Source organism: Acomys minous (genome assembly GCF_964271855.1).
Source record: "Acomys minous genome assembly, chromosome: 19".
In the NCBI taxonomy this organism is placed as follows: Eukaryota; Metazoa; Chordata; class Mammalia; order Rodentia; family Muridae; genus Acomys; species Acomys minous.
This window is the reverse complement of record NC_140499.1, coordinates 53,692,631-53,719,296: the sequence shown is the minus strand read 5'-3', so window position 1 is coordinate 53,719,296 and position 26,666 is coordinate 53,692,631. Positions and strand designations below refer to the sequence as shown.

General features: G+C 36.8%; 1 protein-coding gene across 1 annotated transcript in view; it reads left to right on the top strand.

Moving 5' to 3' along the window:
• Positions 1-25,302, top strand: part of GLRB (glycine receptor beta) — a 70,883-nt gene extending 45,581 nt beyond the window's left edge. The window contains exons 5-10 of the mRNA XM_084769761.1: positions 4,799-5,028; positions 5,133-5,215; positions 7,289-7,429; positions 11,385-11,537; positions 15,974-16,266; positions 23,589-25,302. Coding sequence (XP_084625887.1) covers positions 4,799-5,028; positions 5,133-5,215; positions 7,289-7,429; positions 11,385-11,537; positions 15,974-16,266; positions 23,589-23,885 — 1,197 coding nt within the window. The 3' untranslated portion in view covers positions 23,886-25,302. The remainder of the gene's footprint in view (positions 1-4,798; positions 5,029-5,132; positions 5,216-7,288; positions 7,430-11,384; positions 11,538-15,973; positions 16,267-23,588) is intronic.
• Positions 25,303-26,666: the final 1,364 nt, after the last annotated feature.

Here is a 26,666-nt window from a genome sequence, read left to right as displayed (position 1 = left end):
TAGCATCTGATTCAATCAGCTGCTGGTTGGGGCCTCTCAGAGAATAGTTAAATTAAGCTCCTGTCTGTAAACATAGCAGAGTATCATTAATGGTGTCAGGGGTTGGCTCTCTCCCATAGGGACGGTCCCAGGTTGGGCCAGGCATTGGTTAGACATTCCTTCAGTCTTTACTCTATCTTTATCTCTGCACAGGGCAAATTTTTGTTCAAAGGCTCATAGGTAGATTGGTGTTCCCCTCCCACCACTATAGGTCCTGCCTGGCAAGGCAAGAAGGTAGCCTCCTCAGGCTCGTGTTCCCCACTTCTAAGAGGCTCAGCTATAGACACCCCGTATCTCCCCCGTATCCTGCTGTGTTGCAGGTTTCCCGCTTGTCTCATACAATATATTCTGATAATTTTCTCTCCCTCTAGTTCTCCCACTTCCTCCCCACCTCCCTTCCCCTCCACATCTACTCCCTTTCTGTCTCTCATCACAAATTAACAGGCTTCTAAGAAATAACAAAACATGACAAAGTAAAATATAATAAAGTGAAGCAAAACCCATCATATCAAAGTTGGGGTTGATAAACCAACAAGTGGAAAAGAGTCCTAAGCACACATAGAGTCAGAGACACACTCATTCTCACAATCACTTAGAGGGTATACAGACATCAAGATCCCTGTTTAGGCGCAGGCCTTCCCAATGATGGACCGAAAGTCCTGTCGGAGCATGAAATTGCTCAATGATGGACTAAGGTCCTTATCCTGAGCATAGGACAGCTCAGTGACCAACCAATGCTGGTGGTGGTTCTGAGTCTCTCTGCTTTTTTTAAAAATTGTTTTTCCTTTGCTCTTACCTCCTCTTCGTGTTACCATGGATGCCATGGGGATTTGTCCCTTTCACTAGCCTCTGACACTTTCCTCTGTGAGTGGTCTGGTTCTGAGAGTCAAATCTGAATTTTCGGAGGCTGTTCTCTGTTTCAAGATGTCCTTCCAACCATCTCCATTTGCATTCAGTCTACCACCCCATTGCAGGCTATGGTGCTTTAAGGACATTGCTCTCCTGCTCACAGCTTCCTGTCTTTCTTTAATATTTAAACAGTGCTTATCTTTGTCATTCATCTTGTATGCTAACTGGTCTCTAACTGTCTTTAGTTCACTCCACGGATTCAGTCATGTGCTACCTTCTGCTTCCTGTAATTTTTGAAAAGTCATCTGGGTAGAGACACCATTACATGATGGCTTATTTTCTCTCCAGATGGGTTGTATTCTTTCAAGGTTCCTCATGCTTAGTGGGAATTTTCTGTGAACTCTACCAGCGTCTGCTGATGAAAATGCTTTGAACTTAGTGTACTAATGAGCATCATGAATGTTTCTTGAATTGTGTAGAATTTGTGATTAGATTTTTTAAAAGAATTAAAGAACATGGAGGAAAACTTTTAAAACTCTTGTAATTATTCCTTAAAAGATTATTTTGCATGAGTTAGCCCTACAATTTTGGAATTTGGTAGAATATAAAAAGTGTTTCCAGAGGTACCAGTTGATGTGTAGAAAAGTCAATATAATGCATAATAAATTTCTGAACATCAACCCAAAATATTAGAGACAGCATATTGTATAATTATGCAAAGTATTCTAAAATTAATTAAAGGTTATCATTGCCTTAATCATTCCCAGATATTATCTCAAATGTTATTATGAAATATTGATATAGCACTAAGCAGATTGGCAGACATATTTCACAAGGTAATTGTTTTAGTGTAAAGAATGCTAATGAGTCTTTAGTATTTCTCTCTTTCTATTTGTAAGTGCTAGCCTACTAAGACAGGAAAATCTAATATTAAAAATAAAGTTACAGCTTCCTTAATCTGGAAAAATGCTAGGGAATTTCTGGGAGCTAGGCACAGAAGATGAAGATAAACGCTCTTTAAGTACATGGCTTTCTCTAAATGTTATTTATTTTTCATTCATACCTATTTCTGGTAATCATTTGAGGTGTAAAATAGTAATAAAATAGAGGAAAACAATTGAATATGTATATGTCACACTATGATAATTGTACCAAGGAAAGAGAGGGAAGTTGTTAGTGCAAGTGGCTACCAGCTTAACTCTTAGTTTCCTAGTCTCCAGATAAAAAGCAAAACAAAATCGGACATTTAGACAGTATTTTCCTGTAAAAGGAACCCTTGAAAAACTCTGATGATAGGTTTTCTTCACAATAAATAACTATAAAATTATGTGACTGTAATTGACCAATAAATAAATTACTAAATAATGAAGAAAAGACCTCATCTGGGGTGGTTTCATAATATGTCAAAATAGTGTCATTTACTGAACATGGAACTGTAGTATACTTATATTGATCCATATTGAGAATAGATCATCTTTAAGTGTACAGTGAATCCATATTTAAGTTTACCAGTTTACATATATATTGACGTGACGGTGTCCCTTGGCAAGGCACAGCACATAGAGAAGGGGATAAAGTCATCTTTGAATGTGTAACTTTGTAATGCCAATGATTTGGGCAGATCATAATTTGACAGTACATGATTTGAAATGGAACATCATTGAATACTCAGTATGATCTGACGCTGAATCTCACCATATGCTTAGGTAAAGTACAATGATCAAAACGTTAAGATCAAAACTTTAGCCTAAGGTGTGCTACTCCTGAAGTAGAAGTCACGAATGACTGTTTGGAGTATAGTTGCAATGGTTTTCCAGAAGCATCACTGGGTTTCCCGGAAGGTTGGAGTTATCATAATAATAATCACTTAACCTCCATTAGAATGTGTGTGTGTGTGTGTGTGTGTGTGTGTGTGTGTGTGTGTGTGTGTGTGTGTGTACGCGCTCATGCGTGCTCACATGTGCCAGGATTCCTGTGTGCTAATGCAATAATACAGTAGCACATTGATATAGGCTGTGTACTGCCGCTCTTTGTACTCTGAATGACAAGGCTCCTTTACTCCTCTGGGTCCAAGTTCTTTTGGTTAAGAAAGAGCATTTTCTTCTAGATGCTGCTACTGCAAAGGCAGGTGTTCAGGCGTACGCAGATGTGCTCAGATAATCCTTAAATGACTTAAGTTGACACGTCTAAAGACTCGGCATATGATATTCAATGCTTAATTTATATGTTGAATCTTAAATTCATTTTTAGTGTTATATGACATGCTAATTCATTCATATTAATATGGAACACTGTAATATTTCAGTGTGTTTGTAGAGTATAGAGGGGTCATTTGTGCACATTTGGTATATGCCTATTGTGTCACTGTGTTGCAGTTTCTTTCCCCTACATCCAGTGCAGGTTGCTGATAGGGATGAGTAGGCAGTGTGGTGCTTTCCCAGCTGTACTGAGGTAAATGCACAGTTATTTAGTGTTTTACCTTCTCTGAATACTGAACAGCATCAGAATATAAAAACAAAACAATATGGAGAATAAATTTCCTGATTTTTTTCCCCTGGAAAAAACCGTATACCTCATACTTTAAAATATTTATACATATGTAAAGCATATATATTTATACCTCCTAGGGAGGTATTGGTTTTAGTTTTTAATACAAGTCATCTGCCAGCTCTTTGTGTTTTTAATGGGATTTACAGTTCAAGACTACTGTTTAATTCATTGTCCAAAAGACTTTGGGGGAATAATACATGAACTTTGGGTTATTGACTATAAAGAAGGTCCTGAAACCCAATATAATTTATGCCTTGAATACTTTTTATCAATTTTGAGTATAGTGGACAAAGTGAAAGTCATCAACCTGGAAGTGTAGTGTGCACTGGTGATCTAGTTTGTGGCACCTGCCTTTGTCTCCCAAGTTCTGGGATTACAGGTATATCACCATGTCTGGCCATAGATCCATATTCACTGGCAAATTTAAAGTATTTTAGGCAATCACACATTTATTTGTTCATATATTTTTAGATAAAATGACCCCCAAATTGGTGGTATCTTTGTGAAGTGAAATTTTCTGGGCATGAACTAATAACTCACTAAATTTACTCACTGTTTGCATAAATTAAGTATAACATGACATTTTTGAAATGTTTAATCCACTTTGGTCTGTTTTGCATAGTCCAAATTTTACTATTTGCCTCAGACTGTATCTTAACTCGTATATTCGAATACTTACAAATAGATTTTCTCTAAATATTGCAAGAATATAGCCAGCCCTCTGAATCTGAGTTCTGTAGATGTGTTCATTCATGTGCAGATGGATATTTGAACAAAAAGTGCATATTACACTGGACGTGCTGAGATCTGGACACATACAGATTTCTGTTTCTTTTCACTGTTCCATAAACAATAGTTTATAACTATTCTCTTTACATGACATTTACATAGTATCAGGTATTACAACTAATGGTTTAAATGGACATATGATTGCATAGGCTATTTGCAAATTTTAAGCCATTCTATATAAAGATTCTGGCATCCACATGGAGTCATAGAACCAATTACTAGTAGGTATCAAGGCACAATGGTGTGTGTAGAGTTATGTGTGTGTGTATGTATGTACTCACATACGTTTGTCATATTGTTTACTTTTCTAGTTAACAAAAGCAAATAGAAATGTTTTTTCCCTCTGTTTCCTATGTATTCTCACCCTATGTATTTTCACCCTACTTTGGGAGTAGGGAGAGTGATTGGAATTCTTAGATGTGCTCAGTGTTTAAATGGTGTTTTGACCTAGCCATGTGGAATTTCTTGTTTGCTGCTAACGGTAAAAATACCTTTATTGTCCAATGCATGCATTTACTTTATTTTTAAGCAACTAAAAATATTAACATACAACATACTTTCCCCTCCCCAGGACTATAGAGTTAACATTTTCTTGAGACAGAAATGGAACGACCCCAGGCTCAAGCTCCCTAGTGACTTCAGAGGCTCAGATGCACTCACGGTAGACCCCACAATGTACAAGTGCTTGTGGAAGCCTGATTTATTCTTTGCAAATGAAAAAAGTGCCAATTTTCATGACGTGACCCAAGAAAACATTCTGTTGTTTATTTTTCGCGATGGAGACGTCCTTGTGAGCATGAGGTACCCTGTTATATTTAATTCCAGTGAGTTTGTGTTTTCCTGTTCTAGTCGGTGGGCCACAAATGTATGTTCAATGATTCCGATTTCTCCTCTTCTGGCTTCAGGTTGTCTATTACTCTTTCATGCCCTTTGGACTTAACTCTGTTTCCCATGGACACCCAACGCTGCAAGATGCAACTCGAGAGCTGTATGTAAATGAGGCCATAAAGGATTTTGGAATTAAATGTTTATATCTAAATAATATAGTCTATTATTGTGTTATGTGACTGTGAAACCTTAATGCTTTTGACCATACCAACATCATACTGACTAGGATAATCTTGGAGAAGACAGAGCCTTCTATTGTAGTTGGCTTTTTAAGATATTGATGTTGCTCTTTGTACTCCTCATCTGAATGCTAGGCTTATTTGGTTTGACCATATGGAAAATATATAGAAAATTGTGGTCTTCAAAAAGAAGTTCTCCAATGTTAATATTCCCTTAGTAAAAAATGGAGAACATTGAAATATATATAAACCCAGCCAAATGTATATTTTCTATGGAAGAACAGAAAATTATTTTTTATGAATTATATGTTTTAATTGTATTTTTCAGTTTATAAAAGATGTACTAAATGTTATTAACTGAAGTTTCTATAAACTATATTCATTAATTTTCTATGATTATTATCTTTAGAAAATAATAAGTCATAAACTTAGAAAAATGAAGACTGATGTCACAAGGAATCATTAATGTGGTTGTTAAATATGTACCACATGACATGCATGGTATAAAATTTATTGTAGGAGCATGGGAAGAGAAGGAAGGGGCACAGCCCAGGGGGACAGAAAGACACACACACACACACACACACACACACACACACACACACAGAGAGAGAGAGAGAGAGAGAGAGAGAGAGAGAGAGAGAGAGAGAGAGAGAGAGAGAGAGTTATAGAGACAAAGTAAGAGTAAGAGCGACTGATGGTGGGTTGTCCTTTTTATCCCTGGTGGTGGTGGCTGGTGACGACATCAGAGGTCACTAAGCAACCTGGGGACATGTATGTGAACATTCCTCCCTTTTCCTGTAATTAAAAAATGAGGACATTTGATTGCTTTTTATGTAAGATAAGTTAAAGTATATAAATGTAGGTTTATTGGAAGCAGTTCTTGGCTGCCATATAAGAGGGGAAAGAGAGAGAGAAATGCAAGAGCAACAAATACCTTAATTATACTGTGAAGGGGAAGGAAAAGCCCTTGCCCTGGAATGTTCTGGACAGAGGACAGGGTATACAGACATGTCCTGCACCAGATAGAGACCAAGGAGTGCTGGGAGAATCTGGAGCTGTTTGTCCTGGATCTGAAGCATACCATTTCAGCCTTTTATTGATAATAAATGGATAAGGGGTGAAGAAATCAATTGTCTTCAGCTACTTCCTGCTAACACTAGGTTGATGACAAGCTTAAATATTAAGCTATTTCTATGAATAATAACAACATTGTAAAATATACCGTATGTGTTTGTTAGCTAGTAGGTTTTTTAGTTGTTGTTTTTAAATGTGCTAAGATGGGTCCTAACTTTTAATGATATTTACTGCTCTCTAACAATGAGATTATGTCTTTGTAAGTCTAGGTAATGTTTTGGCACCATATATGTAGTACCATTAAATATACATATATATCAGAATATGCTTAATTTTAGAAACCCATGCTCTTTGTGACACTGTCGTAGGTTATTGCAGGGTGTAGTCATGAGTTCTAGCCACATATCATAAATCCAGGTCATGAACTCTTGGTTGCTTTCATGATCCTGTAAATGATGTTCACTTGGAGTACAGTCTTACTGCTTTTTTTTTTATCATAATGAATTCTTTCAAGGAACATTGCAGTTAAAAACTTAGTTTAAATAATACCTGTTTTAAAACTTTAGGTGCACTGTGCATGATTGTAAATGAAAATATGGATAGAGCTTGCATCTTATTTTCACCACCTTTTTATTGATAGGGATTAGGAATGCTGAAAGATTTTCTATACATGATGACCTAGGATTGTATTTGATTTTGGTGATTATTTAGCTTACTGTTTTTATTGATGATGACATGCTATTCTTTTGCTGATATTTTGTTCATGACCATTGATTCGACTGCTGTGAATTTTAAATTGCAAATCCATAACAGCATCATGCTCTCTTACCTTTTCTATGTTTAATATAGATTATTAAAATAACTAGAAAGCATTGACAATCATATTTCAATCTAACATGTTTATTTGGTTATTGTAGTTGGTTATACAACTGATGACCTGAGATTCATCTGGCAGTCAGGAGATCCTGTTCAGTTGGAAAAAATTGCTTTACCTCAATTTGATATTAAAAAGGAGGATATCGAATATGGCAACTGTACAAAATACTATAAAGGCACTGGTAAGTAACATTTTAGAAAATAAAACTAACTCAGTTTCAAAGTTTTGTTTTGGCTTTAATATAGACTATAGAGAGAAGAGAAGAGAGAAGAGAGATAATTAAGAATAAGCTAAGTGTAAGAAATTTATCACATAACCACATGTTAAAACCCATTTACACAATCATATTCACTTAAGATGTTGGGTCTTTTAATTATAGAATAGATGAGTTTTTCTTCATGTAATTCTGTTAGTAAAAGATTGTCAATATTTCATTATGGCAACACAAACTCTTTTGGGTAATGATTTTCTTAGATGTTGCCACATTTTGACAAGATTGTCTGGCACTAAGAATTTAATATAGTGCAATATAATCTACCTGTGTTCATCTGTTGTCTTCTGAGCAGTTTTATTTACATGGCAGTTACACTATTTTGTTAATTTTTAAAGCATTGATCTTTGTACAAGAGAAGTAATAAGAGTTTTAGGTAATTGAGGCATATGGGAATATTCCCTGTATCCTGTTATTTGTCTAGGTCATGCAATTCCAATTTGAAAGGCAGAACAACCTCAGTTATTAAATTACAATACAAAATACAAAATACAAAAGTCACTCATTTACTCTCACAACATATAGTGTTCAGCCTTGGGATCTGAACTGTCAGCTGTATGACACTGAGGAGGTGCGATAGTGTCAATATATTTCACTGAACAACATAAAGTTAAATATTACAGAGAGATATTATGGCATTTTTTGCTATGAATAGTTCAACTTGAAAGCGACCTACAATTCTGCATTGGAGAACAAGTTATGACAAAGGTATTCCAAAGTAGGCAGGAGCTAAGTTTATGCTTTTAGGAACATTTATAGTATGGAAAAGTCTACTATTTTGATGTCATCAATGGAAAATACATCAAAATGAGAGTGAAGGTGAAGAGTCGCAGATTTACAGTCCTTTTATAAATACATGCAAGATTAGGAAATGTTGTGGTGAATTTAATTTAAGCATTTGTTATTGACTATCAAATACATTGATGAGATTATATACTTTTATGGGTAGACCTAATACTAAATTATAAGATACATCACAAATACAATAGTAAATAGTTACTGAATATAAATGGTAAAAAGTGAAAGTTCCTTATTTCTTAGAAGGAAACAAGAGCATGTGCTTCAAAGAAACAATTTAGAAGATTGCTGTAGAGGTTCTGTGAAGTGCTCTGGGGTATTTTTTGATTGATCATAAATAAGATAGTAAAGTCCCATTAGCTACAGAAGACAGTGACAGTGAGGTTGTGGCTAACATACTTTGGGCATTTACCATGCTGCAGATTCTTTATCAATATTTATATAAATCAGAAGCAAAACATGCAGTTGTTTAAAACTATATAGACATATATTTATATATACATGCAGTATTGGAAAAACTCATGCACTAACTTTACTGGAATCATGCTGCTCCATGACTAACAGATAGTGACAAATGTGGGAACACAAAATGAAAATACTTAAACTGGGTGCCTGAGTGAATAATGAAAGAAAATGACACAGGAAATAGAAAGTAAATTGAAATTTCCCAATGCGCATTTATATCAATTAGCCGCCCACCTGCCTCTCATAAATATAACAGACTAGAGAAAGATCAGAAAAGATCAAGAAATGTTTCTCATAAAAGTTTATGAAGCAAACCACTGTAATACCCAACATGCATTTTACTACTAGGTGCATCGACAGCTCATGAAGTCCCCTAGTGAGGGAATTTATGAAAGTATACCGTGGAACTGTGCTTTAAAACACATGTCATATGTCATTTAGTCTGGCTATCTTTAAACATAGTGAAGAGAAGTGTACACTTTTGTTTTAAATTATTGTACTTACAATGACTACTGCTACTATATATAGTACATACACTAATACATGGTATACTATATTTATATAGTGACTGGAGAAGCTTCATATATATGCATATTTGTGTATATATGTATATGTATCTATATATGTATATATATATAATTTGCTTAGAGGTACATATGCAGTGTTCTTCATTTCATATGCAGTAGGTGAAGGAATAGTGATATTGTTACAAAGTGATACTGTTCCTGCCTAAGTGATATTGTTAAAAAGCAAGGTATTTTGAGCACCATATTTTAGGAAGCACTGTGAGCCTTTTTAGATCTATCACTTGGAAGTAAAAAATGCTTCCCGATCTTATGAAAGGTTATACTTTTGAAATATTGCCCATGGTCATTGGGCAAGAGCATACAATTTTTCCATCAGGGGAGGAAGTTAAAATGAGTGCTGGGATAAAGAAGCAATGCTTTTACTCACCTACCCCTCATCTTATAAAATCTGTAAATAATACACTGTATTGCTTTGTTTTTAATGAAGTTGAAACTACAATGCTGCATGGTTTGGTTCTGACATATTAGTGAGCATTTGCTAACATTCCTATCCATTAATCGTTTTTGTTCCATATTGATGGTATCACCTTTCTAATCTCCCTGAGGCAGTACTGGGTATAATTCATAGTATGAGCAGGATAGTGTCCTCAACTAACTTAAAATGATTGTGAATACCCTTTTAAAGTCAAAATGTAAGACTCTATTATGTGAAAATCCTGCTGAATAGATATGAAGGTTACTTTAGTATCTGAAACGTGTTAGTTTTTCCCAATTGGAATGACTAGTTAAGTATTTTTTTTTCACCATTAGGTTGTAGGAGATAGCGTTATCCTTACATCCATAATTATTTCACTTATGTATTAGTCATTAGGTTGTTTCAACATTTTAAAATAATTATGAACAGTGTCAACGGAAAACAACAGGTTTTTGGTGTTTATATGTAATCTTACTTTTATTAAATGGTAAATGCCATTTTCTTCTAAATTAACTATTTTTATTGGGGGTGGTGATGCATGCTTGTAATTCTAGACAGACCACAAGATTGATGTCAGCTTGCCTATATAGAGTGACTAGTAAACACTGAAATCTTTTAAACAATAAGTATTGTATATAATATAGTATATTGTATAATACTACGTGTAAGACATTATATATTGTCATATAATATATTGTATTGTTACATATAATATATTGTTATATAATATATTAAATATAATATAATTTAATATATAATATAATCTGCTCTCCAAAAGAACCAAAATATTTGAAAAACTACCTACAACTTGGAAGTATATGTTCTCAAACGGAGTTTTGTCAGAACATTTCTGTCGCTTGTCTTTTATTTTATTTTATTCTTCCATCAAGACAACAAAAACTTTCATCAGGCTGCCAGAACTTATGAGTTAATTTTGGGAGTAGTTGATGTTTTGGAAGCAGTCTAGAGCAGTTTCTGCATTTGTCTCAGCATGAGAGAATAAAAGTTGTAGAAGTTTGAGAGCCTTGGAGTGAGGACAGAAGAGGGTGGACAGGAATGTTCTGTCTTCCCAATCCTCAGCCTTTGTGTGGTCAGTAACACTTCAGTTCTTGCTCTCCATACTGTTTACCTGGATTCTCCCTTGAAGTCTTAAGGGTTAACTATGCCTGTGAGCTCTAGGAGACTGGCATCGCTTACCCATCAGATGCTGTTCACATGGCTAAAAGTCAGGGGGACATACACAGTACCAGTGTGTTTCATCTTAAAATTAAACTGCTCCTTTAATTTGGGGCTCAGGTCTCACAGGTTCATCTCCTGTGCCAGTGCTGTGGCAACGGAAATTTTAAGGCTTGCAGAATCTCACACAAACTCAATGCCTGGACCTGACAAATGGTCAGCATGTGAGCTCTGGTCCTCCTTATCCTGAAAAGGTTGTGAAGCTCAGGGCAAGCAGGCTCCACCCACCTTCTTTCTCAAGTGTCACCAACTAAAGGAAAACCCTCTGCAGTTTTAACTTTATGAAATTGTGTAGAAGTGTCCCGTCTCTTATGGTCCTGTGTAGGTTTGCCCCTCACGACTGTCACTTATCTGGCTTTGACAGGTTACTATACTTGTGTGGAGGTCATCTTCACCCTGCGGAGACAGGTTGGGTTCTACATGATGGGTGTATACGCACCAACCCTCCTGATTGTGGTCCTCTCCTGGCTCTCTTTCTGGATCAACCCTGACGCCAGTGCTGCCAGGGTGCCCCTGGGTAAGCCTGCCTGCTCCCCTGCCACCATGACTGTGGGGCCTGGTTGAGCATCCTATCCTGAAAATGTGAGGCCCCAATTGTTCTAAACACAACAAGGGGAAAATTACACTTTTGCTTCTTGGGAGAGTTAATAAAAATACTGTATAAAACTACCCTCAGATTTCGTGTTAAGGTGTCCATGTATATGAAATATAAATGAGTATTTATTGGACTTGGGTCCTATCCTTAAGACTTCACATAAAATATATGTGAATATTTCAAAGCCTAAAAACTCTGAAATTGTAAACACTTCTGGTCAAAGCATTTCAGAAAAGGGACACTGAACTGTGCCCATTTATGCTGAGCACATCGGCAACTCCCTTGAAGCAGGGGCTTTAGAAGTGAGAGCTGCCTGCTCTTTAGAGGGAAGCTTCCTTAAATATTTGACACTAATCTATATTTTCTCAGTGTTCAAGCAGTTGGTGATGAAGTTCTTTCTTTTCCTGTTTTGAGAATTTTGCAGTGGTTGATTTATTATATTTTTTCCCGATAAATACTTATTGATTGGATATATTCATGCATCTCTGAAATATAAAATCTTCAGTAATGCTAAAGTTCAAAATGAATAATCATGGCAGAAATCATTCTATATAATATGTATCCCAGACTCGCAGGAGATGAAATTATATACTACTTACTTGATATTTTATCAGTGTTGCCTGCGTGCATGATAGTGTGTACCACAGAACCTACATGTTCCCACCTACATTTGTGTGGGTACACTCAGTTGTTGACACAATGATAAGGTCACTTAATGATACATTTCCAAGCATATTTTCATATTTAAATGGAATATGTATGCCATACTATGATTTATTATTTTTAAAAACTACTTAGTACCATTTAAGTGCTGTCCGTCTTTCCTCGTAATGCTCATGTGCCACAAATTATTATTTTTTAAGGCTGGTTACAAAGAAACAGCATCATCCAGTTATTTGAAAATTGTATTTCTTTAAATATTCTTTAGCATTTGCTTTGGCTGGAGATGGAGGTCTGTGGTAAGGAGCATGCCACGAGTATGCGAAGTCCTGGGTCCTCGATGCACAGTAACCCCTGCCTCCCCTTCCACGGAGCAGTGGTGCATGAGAAAATAAGCAAGAACTCTTTCTGTGAAGAAAGTGGGCAAATGTCCAAATGTAAATGTTGGTGCCATCAGAGTTGACTAGGGGCTGTTTGGAAAATTTCCATTCTGTGTGTTTCCTGAATCTCACCAGAACCTCACACAGGTGAAAGTCTGGTATACATGGCTTTCCATCTAGTGACAGTCTAATACCTTTGGGTTTTTTTCCTTTCTCTTAAAAGGTTTGGGGTATATCTCATTCTGAAAGTATTAAAGGGAATGAATGAAATACAGTGTGTGTGTGTGTGTGTGTGTGTGTGTGTGTGTGTGTGTGTGTGTGTGTGTGTGTTTATGTGTGTGTGTGTAGCAGAGGTCAGAGGACAAGTTAAGGGTTGTGAGTTCTGGAGAACAAGCTCACCTGGTAGTAAGTCTTTGTAATTGCCTTTGTAGCAACCGAGCTATCTCATTTATTAAATAAAATATGAATTTTAAAGCATGAGAAACCAGAGAAGCAATGAAAATGACTATTATATTTAAATGGACATTTTGATCAAAATGGATTAAGGAACCATAAGACCCATGGCTTTATCCTGTTGTCCTCTGTGTGGCATTTGTGTTTGGGTACAGTTGTGAAAGCTTGCGTGTACACATGCAGGAGCCAGGAGTGGACATTGGGATATGGTATGTTCTTTTTTTTTTTTATCACTTTCCACTCTAATTTTAAGCCACTGACATGGAGCCCATGGATTGGCTATATTGCTTGTCTCTATCTTCCACACTGAATTAGAGGCATGTGCCTCAATACCAGCATACGAGCTGGGGATCTTAGCTCAGGCCCTCCTGCTCACATAGCAGTCGCTGTACACACTAAGTCTATAGATTAATAACTAACACTATATATAAGTTTATTCTAAGTATTTTGCATATGTAACTATATATATGCTCTACATTTACATATTATCGTATAGCTGACAAGACTATAACACATGTGAAGCAAGTTTTCTTTTTTCCTATTTGTTTTGTAGTGACTATTTGCTGGTGACTAATCAGGAAGCTAAGAGTGTAGTCATAAAAATTTACATCAATTGTTAGTAAGATGGATTAAAAACATTTTAGTTTTAATGTTTGCAAAGAGGCAGACACCAAATAACTATGATATATACTATATAAGGTAGTTATATGAGAGAGAACAACATGCTTGTCAGAAAAGCATGTTGAAGAGCAAATTCTGACTAAAGGAGGGGAGTGAAAAAAAATGAAAGTAATTCATGTCATTATTTAGGATAGAAGAAAACAAGGACTTGAGTGTACATCATTAGTAATAGTGAGGTCTGGACCACTGGATACCTCTTAATGTACTCTATTGTTAAGGTTCTTGCCCAAGTCAAGCAGGAAGCTCTTTGAAGAACTTTTATTATCAGACTTCAATTTTGATTAATTTTAACTTTAGTCCTGGCTTAATTTATTGTGGATTGACTGATGAGGGAAAAGTAGAAACCAGGAGCACACTTAGAAGATGCTCATGACTACAACTGGCAGTCATTTAGGGCAATAATTGATAATGTCATAGACTCTTTATGCTACCATTCCACTGACGGGTTAAAAACCATCGAGACCTATGTCTACTTCTGAATGTACAACTCACAAATGCTATGCGTGAAAAGTTAGATAGCAATCAAGTCCTCATTCTCTTAACTGGTGAGGATCTAAGCAGAAAACAAACACAGAAGCTGAGACTGAGTGTCTTGACAGGCGGCATCTCTCTGTGGACATAATCTATGAATGTTCTGTTAGTTACAGTGTGTGCTGTGCCTGTGCAAGCAAGTCACCCTTCACCACCATGTTCCTGATGATAAGAAACGAGGAAGGAAGAGAAGGAAGTAGTGAGAGAGATAAGAAGGACACCCGCCATTGCAACAATTCATCTTTGGAATTTTATGTTTGCTTAAATTGTCATATATTACAGAAACCTAATTACTTTATGTTGATTACACGTGCTTTATATAATGCTTGTTTTCTATATAAAGTTACTATTTCCTATAGTAGAATTGTATTCCTTTTCTTAAAAGACTGAGATTTTTTTCTAAAATGAAGAGGAATGCTTTGTATTTTATCTTCTCTGTTAGGCATTGTATTGTAAACAAAACAAAACAGCAACCAACAAACAAAACAACTTATCAAAAGTGTATGTGCTCTATTCTTATTCATAGGTGAAAATTCCTCCTATAGGTAAAAATATCTCTATAAAACAAGCTGAGAAATAAAAAAAAATCTAATCATAACTCTGTGGTTCCCTCAGAAACACTGTTGCATGGTTCCTGATATCTTGGTCTAAATCCATCCATCCATCCGTCTGTCTGTCTGTCTATCAATCATCTATTTATTTATTTATTTATTTATTTATTTATTATTTGTTTGCTTTGTTTTGTTGAGACAGAGTTTCTCTGTGTAGCCTTGGTTCTCCTGGACTCACTTTGAAGACCAGGCTGGCCTTGAACTCACAGAGATCCACCTGTCTCTGGCTCTCCATGCACTGAGATCACAGGTGTGCACCACTGTGCCTGGTTCCATTTCTTTTTAAATGATGCATATTTACAAACATTTTCCAACAACAAGTACTGTAAGGACCAGACAAACTCTATTTTGTGTTAAACCTGGCCAACGGCTAAACCCAGATTCCAGGAAAAACCATAAAGTAGTCTAAACAGGAAATATTCCCCTAGCAACGCAATCAGCTCACTTTGGGACAGCACCCAGAGTCCAAATATACTCTCTGCTGGTCAAGCTGACCAGCAGATGGTCTGGCACATAGAAACAGTGAATTATGAGAAGCCTGGTCAAAGTTCCTAATGCCCCCATAACCACTTCAACCAATCTTTTATATAGGTCAACTTGCCCCTACACCTATTACCCAACCACAAACGCCAAGGCTTGTAACCTTCCTGCTTGCAACTTTTCTGCTCAAATGCCATCCAATTATATACTGTAAAACCCATTTCTTTGTCTAAAACTAATAAAGCCCCCTCTGAATTGAGACTCAGGGCCACTTTCCTGCATCTGCTGTGTCAGTGCATAGGAGGTGTGGCCCGGGCTCAAGCCCACAATAACGACTGCCTTGCGATTGCATTTGGACTCTGCTCTTGGGTGGTCTGTTCAGGGGGTCTCTCGCAATTTGGGCATAACATTACTACTTCACACATTTCTCCCAGTCATTGATCTTTAAAGAAACCTAAGGATTGCTTGTGGTTTATTGGCAGTCATCACAGAGTAATGGTGAATGAGCAAAGGTTGTAAAGCACCTCACAGGGATGACCATAGCTGATTCTCCTGTTGCTAGGCATCTTCTCCGTGCTCAGTTTGGCCTCCGAGTGCACCACCCTTGCAGCCGAGCTTCCCAAGGTGTCTTACGTGAAGGCGCTGGATGTGTGGCTCATTGCCTGCCTGCTTTTTGGGTTCGCCTCCCTCGTGGAGTACGCTGTCGTCCAGGTGATGCTGAACAATCCCAAAAGGGTTGAAGCTGAGAAGGCCAGAATCGCCAAGGCTGAGCAAGCAGACGGGAAAGGCGGAAACGCAGCTAAGAAGAATACTGTGAATGGCACGGGGACCCCTGTTCATATCAGCACTTTACAGGTAAGACTAGAATGAACCATGGACGTGAGTCAGCTGCCCTCTTCTGGCCCAGGAAAGCGACCCTTTGTGAATAAGATGGTGCAGTGGCATTTATTTTTTAGAGGTGGGAAGGAATTGAGTCCAGCACAGGTTTGCAAAGTATTCTCAGAGAACACATAAAACATGTCAAAGACTACCTAGGAAATTCTAATAATTTAAAAAAAAATAACCTTTCCAACTGAGTTTAAAACCACGGCTTCATTTTGATGCTCATCACTGAATGGATGGATGTTTCCAGAGTGTATACCTTACTATTGCTTCTCATTTTATAAGCTTTAGAGACCTCCATCCAGCTCTGAGGCTTGGATAGCCATGCTGTTGGTCACTTTCCTATTCCTACTGAGTCAGACAGCTTCCCATGGTTTGTCAGAGGAGCACTTACTGTCTAGACAACTGGCCAACAGGAACTTTCTACACACAGTTAAGGATCTTTCTAGCCCACTCATCACAGCTAAGGAAGGACTGAATAAGGCTTTCTCCTGTTAGCCCTGCCTTGTCATGTGACATTGACTTAAACATGGACTTATGTAATTGGTTCCAGAAAAATTGCCACTTAACAGATTAATGGTAACTGTGCACTTACCTGTGGAGCCCTGCTCAATGTTCACTCTTTTGGGAAGAAAAGTTAGCCAGAAGGCCATTTCCACAGAGCTAATGTGGAGGTCAATAGATATAGCCACCTACAAGGCATGGACGCTGTGCTTACTCTGACCATGTTCTGGCCCCGTGGTGCTCTATGTATTGACCCTGACTACCCTCTTACCTGGAATTCTAGAAAAATATGCTATACATGTAATTTTTAGACAGAAGAGCAAACTAATTCTTTCTATATTGCATATGCTGTGGCTGCTTTGTTTTGACCTTTTTTTTGACTATTTGAATCAGCACACTCATTTTTAAAAATTAAAGCTCTAATCCTCTGCTTCTCTATAGCTCCCATATTGAGAGAAGCTTCTTTATATCATGTGACCTTTTTATGCTCTATTATGCTCCTGATGGAGAAGTGCATCCTTTGTGCAGAATGTCATGACTTAAGGCATCGTCTGCTGTACCTCCCTCTTCTTCTCCATCAATCATGTCTATAACACATGTGAAGCAAGTTTTCTTTTTTCCTATTTAAAAATATTTATTATTCATTTAAATGCTATCATAAGCATAAGCCATATTTTTACTTTTTTACATACACATTTATATTATTACATGTATATACAATGAACTACTTATAGCAAGAAGAACCATGAAACAACCAGGAATTATATACATGCTATTTATATTTGACAGCCTTATAGAGACAGCAGAACTGATGTATAAAGTCTACTCTGCCACTTGTGTTTTGCTTGGTTGTATTGAGCAGTTGTAGTATTATCATAACTGATACTTTGAGACCTCAATATTCCTTTGTTTTTATTTCCTGTTATGATTTTTTGTTGTTTCTTTTTCCCACATTCATACTTAAGAAGTTATATATAGAATTCCATTTTGAACTTTCTATATTTTATATATATCCCTCTATTTATTACTTTAATGGCTGCTATAGATATTATATTATCAAGAAACAACTTACTATGATCTACAGTGACATCACCTTCTAGTTTGTGTTATATGAGAAAATATTAGTTTCCCATGTATGTGTGTATGTGTTTACAGAAGTCTTTCTTACACCCCAGTGTTCCAAGTTTATGCTTTATCATTTTCTTTTTGTTACAGAATTACTTTATTCACTCTTTCAAGTGGTATGCTTGTGAACTCTGCTTTCTGCCATCTGAGGGTGCTTTATTTTCTTTATTCCTGGTGACTGTTCTCTTTGATTATAGGACTGAAAGCTAACAGTTATTTTCATTTAGTACCTGACCTCTTTCTTCCTCTATGGTTTCCTATGGAAAACAAACATTCCAGTTCTTTTTTCTGTATGTAATGAAATCATGCCTAGATTTCAGTAAGACTGCTTCCTTTAAACTTGGGAAATAATATCTTTTTTAGAATTCACCCTTCGCCAATTTTTTCCTCTGCTCTAGCAGTTTTCCATTGATCATAATTTTTATGACTGGCTACTTATTTTCCGATTCAAACTTCTACTTGGTAAGTATGTATGTGTTTTCTCATGGTAGTTTGTATTTCTTACTGAGGTCATCTAGGTTTTCATTTTTACAAGCATATTGGTAATTGGTCTCTGAAGTGTTTTTTTTTATCATAAATAATTTAGTAATCTAATTTTTTAAGGTTTGCCATCTTGGATTTGATATTTTTCATTCGATTTGAGATATTCCCTGGAATGGCTGCCAAGTCCTAGGCATTTTCAGGGTATGAGACTGTGAATGATGCTTAGAGCTGTGTTTTAGTGGCTTTGCATGTGCTGTCATGCAAGGAGGGGACTGATGCAATATTGCCCAGGAGAAGTAGAAGTCATGGTCGACGTGAGGAAGAGAGGGCTCCTTTCTCCTACTGGGCAGAGAGGTAGGGCTCAATTCTGTAGTCTGCACAGACACGGCACATGGGAATCCTATGACTGATTTGCTTCCATTCTCTGCAAGCTTCTAAGATGTCACCCCAGTGTGGAGGAGGAGTTTTTGTCCCATGGAGGTGTATGCTCCCTACCTAGTCAGAACATGAACAGGTAGCCCTCGGTTATTCAGAGAAGAGTGTCCTGGTTGTCAATGGCCTTGTTTCACACCTTCTCACCACAGAAGGCCCTTCTGTGGGGATGTGAGCCTGCTTATTACAGCCTTGAAATATGGGGGCCCAGTCCACCCAGTGTGTGTGTGTGTGTGTGTGTGTGTGTGTGTGTGTGTGTGTTTGTGTGTGTGTGTGTGTTTGTGTGTGTGTGTGTGTGTGTGTTTGTGTGTGTGTGTTTGTGTGTGTGTGTGTTTGTGTGTGTGTGTGTGTGTGTGTGTGTAATATTTAGATCGACGAGACAATAGGTCACCAGCTCAACATTTTTTTGCATTGCTGGGTTGTTTTTCTTTGTCCTTTGTTTAGACCAGGTAGGCTCCCTTGGGATTATTTTTTGTCTGTACCTGTAGGTATTTATAGATGCCACCATCTTAAGCTCCATTTCAGAAACATGTAAGGCAAAAGACCATGAAAGAATGCATCACTGTGTGGCTCTATGGGTTCAGAGGCCCAAGGTCTGGCCGCTGCCCTGCACCTTTATAGTAGTCTGTAAACTGGTCTCTTTCTTCTCCTCCTCTTCTTCTGTTCCTCCTGCCTCTCCCTTCTTCCTTCCTCTTCCCCCATTAGTACTTCCTTAAGTACATTGTCCTCTCCTTTCCACTTCACTGTTCTTTGCTTTGCTTCCTGCTGCAGCTTCTTCTAGAGTCTTCTGGATATACAACATAGGGTGTTCATGGGACAGAGTGGGAGGAAAAGAGGACCAAGTCTGCTGTCTCCTCCTTGAAGCAGAGGCCAATGATGTTTTTCAGACGTTCAGACTCTTTACCATTTCTGCACCACATCTGACTCTAATGATTAAAGATGCTCATCAATGCACTGCCCTACTTTTTTTTTTTTTTGCTCTTCTTTTCCCTTCTTTTCTTTCTTTCTTTTTTTTCCCCCACCTTTTATTTCTGAGCCCATTGGTCTGTGTTTTCTAGTGAGGCTTCCAGCATTATCTATGATTAGAGGCTTAAGACACTAGACACTTTCCAAACTTTTATCATGCACCAGGAAAGCCATTTTTAGATAAATTGTAGTTCCCTTCCCCAGCATTTGATTTTAGTCTCTGTTGCTGTCAAAGCCTCGGAAGCTGCTGGCGCTGAGCAGAGTTGAGGGTATGCTTCAGCACACTGAGATTTCTGTCGGACAGACTAAAGAGCTTCTTCGCTCCTGCAGCATGCATGTATTTCTCATCTCTGGAAGTGCTGACTGGAATCTTGGGGACTCCTGCATTGTGGGGAGATTTTTTACATATCATTTTGTAACTGCAGGCACCTGCCATTCTTTTGTCATCTCTCTGTCAGTGCTGAACCTCCTGCTGTTGCTGTTCCTCTATCTAAGTTGAGCCTCCTGTCACTCCATTGTCATTTCCTCTGCTCATAACACGAAATCCAAAATAACTTACTATTAGTATACCCACCAAGTTTACAGTAATCTATAATTTGGTAAGTTCACAAAATAGATACATATTAACACATGAATGAAATGAAAAGAGAAAAAGAATAATTATTTTTAAATCTAATAGTTCTATGAAAAAATACATATGTAATTACAGCTTTAGATTCATAATCCACATTTTTCTATGTATTTTGCTTTTCAAGATTTCAACACAACAAATTTCCAAGCAATTTCAATCAATCAGGTGTTATGTCACTAATTTTTAGTATAAATATTGATAGAAGTGTTTGGAAATTTAAAAAAATTTAAAACAACCCACAGTTACAAGCGTCCAGCAAAGCAAGATCTTTATTGAATTAGGCAGCAAAAACTGACCAATCAAGGATAATAGCAGAGACTAGGGAACTGACTGTGTCTTTGAATGTTCATCTTAATAAGCATTTAAGCCTCTGACAAAATACTTTTTGGGGGGAATAAGGATGAAAGAGGGAGGGTGGGAATGGAAAGATACAAGTGAGTGAATTACAATTGGGATGTAATCTGAATGAATTATAATAAAAATTTAAAAAATTGTCCATATATTCATTTACTTTACATCCCAGTCATAGCCCCCTCCCTCATCTCCTCCCAGTCCTCCCCTCCCTCCCTCTTTCCCCTCCCCTCCCCTCCCCCTTACTTCTCAGAAAGGGGAGCCACCCTCCCCCCTTACCAACCCACGACAGTGCATCAAGTCACATCAGGACTAACTGTATCCTCTTCCCCTGTGGCCTAGTGGCAGTGATCAAAAAGTAGGCAACAGAATCCATGTCAGAGACAGGCCTCTGCTCACCTTATTAGGGGACCCACATGAAGCCTGAGCTACCCATCGGCTGTGTTATTATACTTAGGACACTACTGATCTATCAGGGTCCAGAGCAGACTCAGGGGCTGAACTGAAACCCCGAAGAGAAATTCTACAGCATTTTAAAGGCATGTGACCCCAAACCGAGGGGATCAAAGCTGGCTGTAGCACTGTCCAATCATGTTTTGACGGAAGGAGGTTGAGCAAGGAAGGAAGCTTTGGTGTTTGGGTTTTATCCAGGTCACCTGGTTTGACTCGGCTTTTGCAGTCAGGGCCCCTCCTGGATTTCTGGCCTGGAATTCCAAATGATAAGGGACCAAAAGAGAGGGCAAGCTGCGTGTGGTCAATTCAGTCAGGACAGACAACACAAGTTTGTGTTTGTGGAGTTTGTGGAGTTTAGATACTAGGGAACTCCCCTCTTCACTGGTTAACATGAAACACCTGAAGAAGCAGGGCAAGGATTGTTCGAGGACCTGGGAACGTGAACTCATTTTGACCTTGCCAACAAGATGGAGATTGTTCCTGAGGTGGCTGTACTCAGGCAACTGTCTTCTAACAGATGCATAATAAGATTTGAATTACAGGAAGCCTAGAGGCCAATTAAAAAATAATGGTGTGCTTGCCAAGGAAAAGTATGACTAAAAAACACAAAAATATAATCAAGATCTCAGTAGAGGAGGTTTTAGAAAATATAACTGAAAAAAAATAAAAAATAAAATAAAAAAAGAAAATATAACTGGTCCTCATGTAAAATTACGTTTTTATCCATGTATCTGGCTATCAGATTCCTTTCCATAAAAACAAGGGGATGGTACCATGTTAGCCAGTTTTCAATATTTTGGTAACTAATGTAACTTTTTACTTACATGGTTTACATTTCATTCATAAAAGCAGTTTGACACCTTCTGTTGTTACTACTCATCTTTTGCTAATATTTCACACTGGTCATACACAATGATTTTATGAGTAAAAGACAAAACAGCCCCCATGCTGACAATTTTTAATACTTTAATAAACAAAAGCTGATGTTTGATCACAGGAGCTATTTCACTGTGGTAAAATATGTTTTAAAAATTAGCATTGAAAAAAAATTAGCATTGATTTAGATTCGGTAAAATCTATCCATATTGTTCCCTCTGAATATCTTTTTTATCATCCATAGAAGACATCTTACCTTTAGTTCTAGAAACTCTATGCAAAAATTATTTGCTTTTACAGGAACCACAAACAAAATTTTTTAGAGAGTAAATTAAGATATATTACAGTTTTGTTGGTTTTGTTGTTGTCCCTGGCAGCACTGTCATTACACTGCATTGTTTCTGTCATTGGCACTTGTAGAGATGACAGTGGATGCAACGAGAGGAAATGGGATGAGTGGAAAGGAACAGTGGAAAACTGATGAATTTTGGGCATGAACAGCCAAGTGAGGAATGTGTTGAGTAGGAGTCCTCGCTTACCTAGGTGGTTCCTGTCCTTACTTATGGAATTATAACTGCTGAAGATGACAGCTGATCATAAAACCTTTTGTCCTGTCTTATATGCATTTTATTTAATAATGAGTTCAAAACAACATAGAAAGTTTGCATAATTGTCTCTCATGAATGGAGCAAAAAGAGACCCACCAAGTAGTGAGTAAGACATGGCTTGTTGGAAGAACTTGGAGGCTCCTCCCTGGGAGGGAATGCAATGTTACTCCTTCTTCGGGTGCATGCTCATGAATGCCCTTTCTAGCATACATGTGGCGTACATGCACCAGGCCACTTGTTTTGAACACGGGGAACTCAGCAAAAAATGTCAGTTTCCAGTGGAATAAGTGTGGGAAGGTGGCTGCTTCTGGGCACTCTTTACCATGTGATTCTTACAATATTAAAGTTATTCTTTTCTTACTGCTGAGATATTTAATTAATCTGGAATATTTGTGGCTGACAGTCTTACTGCAGGACACAGGGGCTCGGTCATTAACCACAAATTCTGTTCAGAAACACGACTGGCAATGATGATGTTTCTGCATTCGCACTTACAGTAATATTTTCTATCCACTCATCATACATTGGGCTAAGGAAGATTTTTAAAAAAAATTTTAGTATGTAAACTAAGAAAAGTCTTTATAATTCCAATAGCAACTTAAATTAATGTCATTTCCTGCTTTATTTCTTAGTACAAATTAACAACAACAACAACAACAAAACTCCACTTAATGCAATGAGCCTTGTTATTTGAGCAAACTATCAGAGCCTTCTTAAATGTTTAATTGATCTGGCGGATTAGTCAGTTGACAATCATTACTGTCAATTTGTAAATTCAATTTAAAGTATCTTTTTTTTTTTTTGAAGAGATGTAGTACTTATAGCTCTAAAAATTCTATTACATCATCTTTCATTTTTATGCTCAGGTTGGTGAGACCAGATGCAAAAAAGTTTGTACCTCCAAGTCCGATTTGAGATCCAATGACTTCAGCATTGTTGGAAGCTTACCAAGAGATTTTGAATTATCCAATTATGACTGCTATGGGAAACCCATTGAAGTCAACAACGGACTTGGGAAATCACAGGCTAAGAACAACAAGAAGCCTCCGCCTGCCAAGCCTGTCATTCCAACAGCAGCCAAGCGCATTGACCTTTATGCAAGAGCATTATTTCCTTTTTGCTTCTTGTTCTTCAATGTTATATACTGGTCTATATATTTATGATAAGCCATTTCCATTTGTATGAAATACAATACCATTTCATTGTAATCAATGCAATTCATAATTGCTGATCTGTGAAAATGTTGCATTTTCATAGCAATACATTGCATTTTGGATGCCACTTGATTATAATAAAATATAGCACCTTACTTTTGAATGGCAGCATGACCCTGTAATGTCTGCACTCAAACCATGAGATAGATAGATAGATGTATGTATATTGAGCATAGTGCTTTAGGAATCAATGAAAAATAAGCATAGTACATAATATACATAATGTGCTATTCAGGCACTGTAACTCTGTAACTCTAAACACTTCAGATAATCCTGATGAAAACATGGTGTGCACGCTGACTCCTGTTACGTTCACCGGTCTAATGTATGTAGTATCTTATATTCCCTTCCTTGTAAGAAAGAAAGCCATCTTGTTCTTAAATCATTTTCAATAGTATTATCACAGATTAAGCAAGACTGTATGACATATTGTTTAAAGTTTTAAAGAGAGATAGAACAGTAATAGTTATGCAGGCTCATTGAGAAAAAATTCAAAATTATACATTTATAAAAATCAGCTTATTTTTAAGTGTGCTTGTGTCGTCGAAATGCCAGATAATAGAACAGTAAGCATTTTTGAAGAAAAATTTGGACAAGTATGAATGCATAGTGAAATCTGGCTTCTGACAAAATGCAAACAAGTGATAGATGTATTAATGAAATATTTTGGATAAAATAAATTATTTAATCCACCTTAAAATCAAAATCTATTTTCATGCCTTTTGTTTGTTGATATGGACAGCATTAAGCATAAGCCTTAAGAAGAGTTGCACACATTTCAGATATGAAGGAGTCGTGACATGTGATTCCACATCACTGTTACCCTCCAAGAGGAATTGTCCGTCTTAACTTGAACTGGAAAGATTATAAGAATTGAGGGAATTAGCTTGTTTATTTTACTAAAATGTTTCTATATTTCAAGTAATATTCAAACTGTTTTGGGAATTTGTTTTTCTTGTGAATTGATTTGAATGTATTTGAATATGTTACAAAACAGTGATTTATAAATAATGTCTTTTGTTTAAACTTTAGATTCACTTTTTCTTCTTGCAAAAAGTCTAGACATCGGGGGGCGGGGTGATTGGCTTTGCCTTGTTCATACCTGACAACAACCCCTAACTCTCATTGTTCAACAGTGTCATAGTGTAACTGTTTCTTTTTGTCTCAACTAAAATTGGAGCTGTTAGTAACTAGTGTAACGTAAATGTAGACCAGGAAACTATTTCACATTATTTGAAGCACTTTTGTTCTTGTTGATAGTTTGTACGGCCAACTCAAAATATAATGCATTAAAATATTATTTGTGCAATTACTATATGAATTTTGCTGCTATTTGATTCATTAAAGATTTTTAACTTAAAAAATATCCTCAGTGCTTCTGAACATTGTTAAATGGTACACTAATTCTGTGCAATCTTTTGGAATCATCCAGTTATAAAAGCATGGCCACCTAAATAATTTTAAATTGTCACAAGCAGAACTGCTAAAGAACTTCAGGATTCTACCAAGACCTAGAGAAACATTAGGTTAATGGGATGGCAGTGAGAAAATTATCTTGAACAGGTATCATTTTTAAAAAAATCTGTTCTTAGTGATATTTTCTTACATTGGTTTTTATAACTTGTTTTCATCTTACAGCCTTTGATCCAAGGTTTTGGTTGTCTTACAGTTAATGTAGTGTCATATAGAAATGTATTGTCAAAAATCGTGGGAAAGGATTTCCTTCATGTGATAAAACATAATAACTTTAATATCAGACCACATCCTTGATCTACAGTCTCTTTCCACTACTTGTTTTGAGCTAAATATGTAGATTGTTTCTAAACCGGACACATCTGCACCTGGCATTGCCATCCTTATGTCTTTGTCTCTTCTTGCCCTTCCCAGAGTTCCATTTGGTGGGATACCAAAGCAGACCTGATATTAGGCATTTCTCACTTCGGTCTGACATTTTATTATGAAAAATAATTTAACATAAAAGTTTATTGAATAAATGGTATTTAACCTAACATTATTTGAAGTTTTCACATTACATAACATACTTAAATTCATGTATCTCAATTCTGCCTCCTCTTACTCTTGGGATATAGAAAAATGGAAATTATTTTTCCTAATACAAATTAATATTATAATAGTTATTTATGTATGGATGTGCCTGTTTATGTGAGATGGATGCCAAAGTCAAGTTGCTGACTTGAAAAACTGAGACATTTAAAACTCTGGCATATTTCCTCCTGATTCTGCTAAAAGATACTTATGCATATTTTTTTTACTATGACTGGCTCATGCTTTCACAGTGTTGTTGTCCTAGATCTCTTTATTTTTTCTAACTTGACAGCTTTTCAGAATGTTCCAAAAAACTTGAAAAATTACAAAGAATTTGTGTGTATCCTTGACCCAAAGTCTCCAAATATTCCTCCTTTCTCAGGCGTGCTACATTTTTCTCCCATCACTCTGTGTGCACAGAAGCTGCTTTTTAAAACTTTAAGGGGTAGATATGATGTCTTCTAAACTATAAAACTTTAGCATGTGTCTCCCAAGTTGCAAGGACCTTTCATTTCATGACCACAATGATAGGATAAGTCCACATCAGTTAATTAGCATTGATAAAATTATTAAATCTTAAAGCTGCCTCTCTATTTTCTGTTACTTTCTTTCATGAACCAATCATTTAATTGCCATGACATCAATTTGTTTTTGTTTTTTTTTTAACATTATTGGGGCCTGGAG